This window comes from Leptidea sinapis, chromosome 26 (genome assembly GCF_905404315.1).
Source record: "Leptidea sinapis chromosome 26, ilLepSina1.1, whole genome shotgun sequence".
In the NCBI taxonomy this organism is placed as follows: domain Eukaryota; kingdom Metazoa; phylum Arthropoda; class Insecta; order Lepidoptera; family Pieridae; genus Leptidea; species Leptidea sinapis.
This window is the reverse complement of record NC_066290.1, coordinates 13129938-13139931: the sequence shown is the minus strand read 5'-3', so window position 1 is coordinate 13139931 and position 9994 is coordinate 13129938. Positions and strand designations below refer to the sequence as shown.

At 36.4% G+C, this 9994-nt stretch overlaps 1 protein-coding gene across 1 annotated transcript; it reads left to right on the top strand.

Moving 5' to 3' along the window:
- Positions 1 to 227: 227 nt before the first annotated feature.
- LOC126972472 (opsin-2-like) lies at positions 228 to 8626 on the top strand. Its single transcript, XM_050819268.1, has 8 exons — positions 228 to 373; positions 1088 to 1273; positions 1806 to 2015; positions 4212 to 4348; positions 5183 to 5348; positions 5724 to 5910; positions 7070 to 7152; positions 8274 to 8626. The coding sequence occupies exons 1-8, from the start codon at positions 300 to 302 to the stop codon at positions 8374 to 8376; spliced, it is 1146 nt and encodes a 381-aa protein (XP_050675225.1). The 5' UTR covers positions 228 to 299; the 3' UTR covers positions 8377 to 8626.
- The last annotated feature ends 1368 nt before the right edge of the window (positions 8627 to 9994 follow it).

The window sequence follows — 9994 nt, the reverse complement described above, 5'->3', positions numbered from 1 at the left end:
AATTATTAGGATAGTACTCATAGAAAAAAACGAGTTTACTACACTAAAAAATATTCATCTTATAAAATAAATCGTAACAATTTTGTATGGTTTCTTGTAATTACGTCGCCTGTATCTGCACATCAGCACAAATCTATCGAAGCTACAGCCGTTAAATCACGACTAATCCAATCACTCAAGATTATCCACGAAAGCCTGTTAGCGATATATGTTGATATATAAACACCGACGCTTCTCGTTGGATTCAGCAGTCAGTCGATAGGGTTGGCACTCCCGCAACTACAGAGGACTGCTCAATCATGATCCCAACACAAGAAATGGATAACAGCTCGGATTTTTACAACATGTACGGGGCATATTTTGCCCCTTTAAGGTAACAAAAACCACAATATTTTATTTTATGCAAGAAAAATTCTAGTACCTTTATTATTATTATTCTTGGCACTTGGGGCCCAGAGGCGAAGAAGAATGTATAAAGTATATAAGAATATCGCGCCTCAATAAGGCTCTTGGAAACCCAAGCGCTGGCAGCTATTTCGGTCAGCGCATCAGCTAGCTATCTAACGCGTAAATGCTGCCAGTATTTTTGGTACGCTTCGCTGTAATGAAAGCTTTAATTTTATGTAATTATAGTATTGTAAATATTTTAGTACCTATAGTACCTATAGGGGAGTGGGATGCTCCTTTGCATAGGATGCCGGCTAGATTATGGGTACCACAACGGCGCTTATTTCTGCAGAGAAGCAGTTATAATGAATAATTATGTAAGCATGACTGTGTTTCGGTCTGAATGGCACCGTAGCTAGTGAAATTACTAGGCAAATGAGACTTTACATCTTATGTCTCAAGGAAACGAACGCAGTTGTAGTGCCGCTCAGAATTTTTGGACAGGCCGTATCAATTACCATCAGCCGAACATCCTGCTCGTCTCGTCCCTTATTTCATAAAAAAAAGATAGGTACTAGGATTGTTCTTTTGCCAAACTTGGATCAACTATGAGTAATCAGAAATATCTTTTCAATTTTACTGCGATCATCAATAATAAAGTTTTTTAATTTTCAATTTTCACAAAAAATGCTTCGTACAGATCAAGTGAAGAGGTCCACATGCTGGGCGAAGGCCTGACCGGTGAGGACCTGGCAATGATTCACGAGCACTGGTTCAAGTACCAAGCACCGCCTGCAGCCGCTCATACCGCATTGGCGCTTCTCTACTGCTTCTTCACAGCAGCAGCTCTTATTGGCAACGGCATGGTCATCTTCATTTTTTCTACGTGAGTAACATCCTGCTTTATTATTATACAGCATACTTTAGTTAAATAACGTTTGAATTAGGCTAGGAATTAATTTATTAAATTTGGCACTATTTTGCGGAATTCCATAATCAACCAAAATTTTGTGTTTGTCTTTAATCAATTCGACACGTGTTTCGATGACGAGACAATCTCGTCTTTGGCGAATCAATATCTCCTCTCCTCCTAGTATAGAGGACACGAGTCAACATCTCTCCTCTTCGTGTAGACGAGACGACACAGATAATTCTTAGTGGAATTACGTACACGCGTACACGTAAGAAAGTTCACAAAATTAGGATAAATAACGTTTATTAAACACACATGACTTGGTAAATAACACTCTTTACATAAAATGAAGCTGAAATAATCTATTAATACTATTAAAAGTAATTAGTTACAAATGTTAAGGTGCCCATGAAACTGGCAACGTCACCTCTCTGTATGGCTAAACTTATTCTCTGATAGATATATAGCGTAGTTGGTAGAGTTATCTGTTTTTTTTTGTTGACAGGACGAAATCGCTACGAACACCAAGCAACCTTCTAATATTACAATTAGCAGTCTTCGATTTTATCATGATGGCCAAAGCGCCTATTTTTATTTACAACAGCGCTATGAGAGGCTTCGCCGCCGGAGCACTAGCTTGTCAATTATTTGCTCTGGTTGGCTCCTACAGTGGGATTGGACAAGCGTGGACGAATGCATGCATAGCGTATGACAGGTATCACTTACATCGTTTTCTTTATTACAATTGTAATTATTGTACCTTGGCCACTGACCAATTTACAATTGATTGACAGTGACCGAGAACACTACTCCAACTTAAATAGAACGGTGGATTTCAAATAATTTGGGGATAGTTATCTCGTAACTTTATGATTGTTTTAATACTAGTTAAAGAAAAGAACTAATGGCATACAAAAGTTCAGCGAGTAATAAAAATGTTTAAAACCGTCAAATTCAAATATTTTTATTCAAAATGGGATGTGACTTCACTTATTGAAAGTGAAAAACTACCACCCATTCCAAAACGACCTGAGAAGCACGGGCGCAACAAACTACCGCTGCTATCTTTTCATCGAAAAAATATGTATACAAAGTAATATTGTACAATTAAACTTATTATTTAATTTGAATAACCTAATACTTTTGTTTTAAACTTTTTTTGGGATCTTGTTGTAAAAGCATATACATCGCCCCACAAAAGACTTACTAACTCGACTAAGCCGAGAAGTGGGCATTATAAGTTTACGTCTGCTCCAGGTGTTGATATTATGGTTATGACAGTTTCTACCAAATTCACTTATGTATATATATTACATTATCAAGAATATATTGAGAAGCAAAAGTCAAGATGATAATTTCTTTGAATTTTGTTCTCAATGATTCTTTAGGACCTAGGTAATAAATAGCGCGAATAGCCGACTTCTTCAGTGTTGCCCCAGACTTCAAAGCATATTAAAAATACTTACTTTTTTCCCCAAAAAGATTTTTTACGTCTATAACACCAAACACCGGCTTAATGGCGGTAAGTGACTAAGTTCAATTTGAATAGTCAGTAGTGACGTACAGAATACACTAGACAATAGAATTTTACATCGTGGGAATTTTTGAAACCAGCCCAATAGCCTAGGAACACATAGTGCTAAGATTCAACAGGCTAATAATAATTTTAATTAATTTATTTATCTAATTCCCCTACTTTGGTCATAATTACTCATAAATTTATTATTATTATTTTCGAATGCCAATCTCGAAATTACAAATTTAGTCTTGATTTCATGGTCGATACACTCTTGACAAAGCGGTCGTGGTTGACATGAAATTTTCTTCCTGTGTGATAGCTGGGGAAAGGTAGTTACAGCGGTTTTCCTTCTATATTCTGGGGATATAAAAGGTTGTTGAAGCCAGTTTTTTGATCAGTCGGCTTACCAGGTTGTACCACCACACTACAGTGAAGCTGCGCAGCGAGACCAAAGAATATGGAACACGGCTACTCGCGTGAAATCGCCGCGCTTACAGGCGAAGCTTACGACTGTGGTCGGAATGATCCATTCTCCCACATACCCATATACTCCTCTAATCTCTCAAATAAAAAAAAATATTAAGTATTTCGACTTGAATTTATGGAATGCACTAATCCGGACAATTATCTCTTAATTTAATGTAATCTCAATATTTTTTACTATATTTGCTTTTCTTGAAATTAGCACAATCCTTGGTGCTGGGCTGGCAAGAAAAATAGCATACTGACATGACACGTAGTTATAGATTGATAAAGTAGTATTACCAATATCGTGCACTCGCTCCTACACACAGTCCTTATGAAAGTGTATTGGCGTCGTAGAACTTGTGATATTTAAGCAAACTATTGCATTCATTAGTGCAATAATAATGGACATGGAGACAAACTTTTGCATGGTTTTATAAAAAAAAAACAAACAACCTATCGAAATAATATCTCATCTTTTAATAATAACGGTTCATATTTTTTGCATTTATGGCTTTTTTTTATTTTATTATGAGGAGGGGATTTAGATGCACTTAAATCCTAGGATCTATTATCCCCCTGCTTGCGCTGGCGCACCTACCCTCGACTTCTTATGTCTAAAAACAAAGAGCTGTGGTGAAATCGAGGCAGTAGACTAGGAGACATGTGCCGGGATTAAAATTGTTTTCTCTAGACCTTTTAAGAATCGTGGGACCCTCAGAGGGTCCAGGCCGGGCACGTCCTCTGCTTTGAGTGAGGGTGTTTTAAGACACCCCAGCCTGATTCTGGCAATGGCCTTGCATTCCAGAAGGATGTGTTCAGCGGCTTCGCAGCAGAATCTGAACAGATTTGATTCACTGAGACTAATTTTGGTTTACTAAACATAGTCTGTAGGAGGTTAATAAAAATTATTATTATTTTTGACAGACATTCAACAATTACAAGACCGTTAGATGGGAGGCTATCCCAAGGTAAAGTGATCCTGATGATGTTGTTTGTCTGGATCATCGCAACGCCATGGTCTCTGATGCCATTGTTCAGGGTGTGGGGCAGATTCGTACCAGGTAACTTATAATTTATGTAAGTAAATATATCTTTATTTAGAACGAACACTATAAAACAGGTAAATATTAATGATACGAACATAATAATTATGAAAAACTTATCTTAATGATTACAAATATAATATTCATGCCTTATGTAATTAAAACTAATATACCTACATCAAGAACCAAACAAGAAAACTAAAGTAAGACTTATTCTATATAAACATAATAAGCTGGTGCTTGCAGTGTTTTGTCCCAAAAAGGTTTGCTACTCAGCATATTAGTTGGGTATAACCCAATACTGATTTTCAGGCACAAGTTCTTCGACTATTAAATATAAATATCTGGTCGACCGACCCTTGCTCGGATTTTTAAGATTGTACAAAATTTTGCCACTATTTTCCACGTGGTCACAGCTGTTACAATCGATCTAGACGTATAAATGATTTTATGTTTTTTTAATTTATGTTTTAAAAATTTTTATTCGCTGGAACAATTGGACGTAATTCCAGAAAAACGTTCCAAACGTTCATTTGTTTAAAATATAATTCACAATAAATTTAATTACCTTAAAATTTTCGAAAAACGGGGTAAATCCAATAACTTCCCGATTTTTGAAAACTTGGCGGGAAGTTAGAAATATGATGTAAGTATTCGGGAATAATGTAGTCTAAAGTATATAAATATAAAAACAATGACTTTTAATTCGCAAGTTGATTTGCCCCTTTGTAACTAATAGTTATCCTCCTATAATGTTTTGTCGTATACAATGTCAAGGATGTATACAGGGTGTTCATGTTGATATTATTATTTACCAAAGAAAGGACAAACTTACTCGTTTTTTTTTTACAGAGGGTTTCCTTACGTCTTGTTCGTTTGATTATCTAACGAACACGTTTGACAATCAACTATTCGTGGGATGCATTTTCTTCTGTAGCTACGCGCTGCCAATGGCGTTTATATTGTACTTCTATAGCGGCATTGTCTCGCAGGTGTTCGCCCACGAAGCAGCATTGAGGTGAGACGAAATTAATTTAAGGGAATACTTAATAAGGGTATCTAGCTCAAAATATACTTAAACGTGATCTAACAGGGATTGCGGACTATTTTCGTATTGTCGGACTAAAGTGTCCACGCCAGCGGACACCCCATACCGACTAAAAACCTCCTCTATGCTGTTAGCCCTGAAGGCTTTTACAGCGGCATAAGACGTGGGCCATGGAGGCCGCAAAGACTACGCAACAACAGTCGCGGGGCGTCTCCTAAGGAGACTCGAACCTCGCACCGGCTGTGTGCTTGTGGGAAGAAGAACTTATTATTCAATAGCCACTCCATTCCCAGTCTGTAGAAAGTCAAAGTAACCTTTACCACACAAATGTCTTAACATTAACAGGGAACAAGCAAAGAAAATGAACGTAGAATCATTGCGTTCCAACCAGAATGCTGCCGCCGAATCTGCAGAGATCAGAATAGCCAAGGCTGCTTTGACCGTCTGCTTCCTGTTTATTGCTTCGTGGACTCCATACGGCGTCATGTCACTCATTGGTGCTTATGGCGATCAGGAGTTACTTACCCCAGGGGTAAGAAATAAAGTTACTTCTTCTCTAACTATAATTAATATCCAAACTGATTTTTTACCAACATATCTGAATCATACTTTATGTCAAAACTTACTTTGGTGTTCACTTAAGATATATACATAGAAATCTAGATAAGAAGGTAATTAACATTACAATTTATTTCTGCACTTGCAACGCTACGGATATTAAGGTGCTTTTTTATATGAAAATAAGGGAGGAGACGAGCAGGACGTTCAGCTGATTATAATTAATACGCCAAGGCAAGCCTATTGCAGTGCCACTCAGGATTCTTGAAAAACCTAACAATTCTGAGCGGCTGTCTCATTTGCTCATTAATTTCACTAGTACAGCGCCCTTATGTATGTTTACACATTACTGTTTCACGGCAGAAATAGGTGCCGTTGTGGTATCCATAATCTAGTCGGCATCCCGTGCAAAAGTGCCTCCCACTAGTAGGTAGGTACCTACTATGGCTTGTAGTAATGGTGTGAAAAATTATTGCAATACGAATAAATTAAAAATCTCATAGTGGGAAATGATATGATATTATATTTATCTTTTAATTGTGCTTTCAACTAGAAATATAATCTGTTGTCACACTTAATTACCGACTAAGAAACGTAGCAACAAATAATTTCAATTATTGAAAGAGCCTATAGTTTCACAATTATTCACATTCTATAATTTGGAATTGGAGACATTTGACAGCAACAGATTTCTGTACTTCTCACTGACCTCTACTTCATACCACTGGACTGGTGGCTGTCAAAGTGCTTTTTGCCCGTTCGATATTCGCCATTTTGGTGCTGTTGGCCATGTAGCGAGAGTCTGCGGTACTAAAACTAGTTATGACAACCTCAGCAAATATCGATAGATAGTGGGAAACTATTTACAAAAAAAATGTGTACTTTATTACGTTGATTCTTGAAATGTAAATAACAAGGGAAACGAACGAAATTAATTCAAATGTAAAAATACTTCAGAGTTCCTTCGACGTTCCTTCCATTTCTATTATACGTCAAAATTAGTTCTCTGGACGCTCGCGAGTGGCGCTTCAAATAGGCACAAAAAATTTGCTGTCAAACATTCACTTAAGTCATTTATACAGGTCAGTGACCGTTCTTATATGTTTTTTTAGCCTACAGTTTTGTATTTATAGGTAACGATGATTCCTGCCATCGCCTGCAAGATGGTTGCGTGCATAGACCCCTGGGTTTACGCCATAAGTCATCCAAAATACAGGTAAATATTATTGGCATGATGATCGGTCAAGTAATTAGAAAGAAATAGTTTTAAAAATCCAATTGGAAATAAAACTTTTTGATGTCCTTAAAAGTATACACTCCAATGAATAATATAACAAATATAATATTGACACACTTTTTACACAAATTATCTTGCTCCAAGTTAAGGATATATAGCCTGTGTTATGGGTCACAAGACAATGATATATTTAATACAATATACTTACTTAAACATGCATAGATTCATATACACATACATTTAAACATCCATGACTCGGAAACAAACATCTATATTCATCATATAAATGCTTGCACCTACCGGGATTCGAAAACGGGACCTCTAGCTTTGTAGGTAGGATCGCTAACCACTCGGCTATACAGGTCGTCATGAATGAACTTTTCCAGGTAACATTTGCCAAATAGTTAGTAGTAATACAACGCTTTACATTATTTGTATCTTATTAAGGTGAAAATGATATGTAAAAAACCACTTTTTTAACATTATCTTGATTAACGATTCTGTTTGTTGTTTTAGTAATAGAAAACTGTGAGATACCTAATATTTTTATTGATTGCTAACCGTTCTGTAGAATGAAATAGCACTCCAAGCAAATCCCAAGTATGTCTTGTAATAATGTGTAATTCATTGTTAATTAAAAATGTGTAAATATAATATGTGAAGATCTTGTATTCACCATCCATTTTTCGAAGCTCGACGTCTTCTTTTGCGCCTTTACTGCTTGAAAATAATCCCAATGCCAATTGGTCGATTTTACATACATATGACATACAAATAAACGTACCTACATATGAGTTCGGAAAACCGAAAACACATTGGGTTATATCGATGGTACATAGTTGGGGGACATCTAAATGTAATATAAAAATAATTCCATATTTTTTTCTATGAATGTAGGCAAGAGCTACAAAAGAGGATGCAATTCCCAATGCCAATTGGTCGATTTTTACACACGATTTATAAATAAACGTAGGTACCTACATATGAATTTGGAAAACCGAAAACACATCATTGGTAGAACATACTGGGGAGACATCTAAATGTAATATAAAAATTTAATCTCTAAAATCTAATTGTAATATTTTTTTTTATGAATTTAGGCAAGAGCTGCAAAAGAGGATGCCATGGCTACAAATTGACGAACCAAGCGACAATGCATCTACCAACACCAATAACACGACAAACAGCGCCGCCACAGCTTAAAAGATTCAATGACAAAGACAATAGATAATCAATGACAACTAATGAATATCGTTACGTAGTATAGAGATTACTTATTTTATAATAATTAATGGAAGTTAAGATTTTTTACGTTAAGCTCAAAATGAGTTTTACATGTAAGAACTGATTCTTCTTTATATGACGACAAACGGCTGAATTCAAGGACACGATATAATTATTTCAAATATATTATAATCAATGATGAAGCAAAATAAATGTGACGAACATTGAATGGCTCTTTTATTCGATCCCTTTCGTTTTATCCATATCAACTAAGTATAGGAATTAATTGTTTATTATTCCAACAAAACAAATCTTATAAGTATATTTACAATACTAAAACAACTACAACTACGACTACATAAAATTAAAACTATCATTACGTGGAAGCGTACCAAGAATACTGGCAGCATTACGGCGTTGGATAGCAAGGCTGATCCGTTGACCGAAATAGCTGCCAGCGCTTGGGTTTCCAGTAGCCTTATCGAGGCGCGAAGATAGTATTTTGAACATTCTCCGCGCCTCTGGGCCCCACTGGCCAAGTGTCTCCACACCAAACGGCACGAATATGTATTACTCACTGAGACCAACATATTTGCAACGCTTGCTGTGTTCGGCAGTCGAAGCAGCAGCCCCAGCACCAACTGACGTAACTTGGACATGAGAAGGAGGCAGAGTGTCGACGCAAGTAGCGTCCCACACCAGCGCCCTTCCCCTTCCCAAGCCACCAGCGTCATTCCATCAGGAATTAATACATACACACACACACACGCACACACACATGCCTCTTTTTTGTGAGTTTGCTAATTATGTATAATAATGCCTTTCGGATGGACCTAGCCTCTGCAACTCAGGGTATCCTACCGCAGAGGGTAGGGCACAAAACATTCTGCACCACATATTATTAGTCTTGAATAAATGATTATTATTATAATTATAATTAAATAATATGGTATATTAACAGAGAACCTGGGCTCCATGTCGTTCAAATCATAATTTTTCGCGGCGGCCTTCTTGTATTTTAAAAATGATTCCAATGTCATTTTCTGCATCTGGTCTCCGAGAAACGATATCCAAGTTGTTGCAATAATTATTAATTAAGTATATTGTTAGGCAGTCATCTTGGATTTCAAAAAGGGTTAAAAATTCGACTGGGTACAACAGGACGAGGTGGGATGATTAGAAACTTTAACCAATTACAACAATTTTTTTCTTGTTAGGACCCAATAATATTTTAATAGATTTTGTTCCGGCAGATTATATTTAAATTAAAGTTAATTGTGTTGATATTATAAGCAATATACATAAAAATGTGCGCTATCCCTACTCTCCCCGTCATTGGGGTTATTTTAGGGTAAGGGACACTAAAGGCAAGAGTAGGGAATTCTGCTACGGTTGTTACATTATAAATTATACTTTCTGAGTTCCTGTCTTGACTCTCCTCTTTAGGTAGCTTGATATTTTAATATAATTAATTTTATGATTTTTCTTAAGCCTCTTCGATTCAGTGATAGTTTCCTTTACCTTAAATTAACCAAGAACACAGTACTTTTGCTATAGAATCTGAGTTAAAACACATAAAAAAGGGGTGCTTTTTGGC

Coding starts and splice junctions, on each gene's coding strand:
- LOC126972472 (XM_050819268.1), top strand. CDS start 300: ATGATCCCAACACAAGAAATGGATAACAGCTCGGATTTTTACAACATG. Junction 374..1,087: donor GCATATTTTGCCCCTTTAAG/GTAACAAAAACC, acceptor TGCTTCGTACAG/ATCAAGTGAAGAGGTCCACA. Junction 1,274..1,805: donor GTCATCTTCATTTTTTCTAC/GTGAGTAACATC, acceptor TTTTGTTGACAG/GACGAAATCGCTACGAACAC.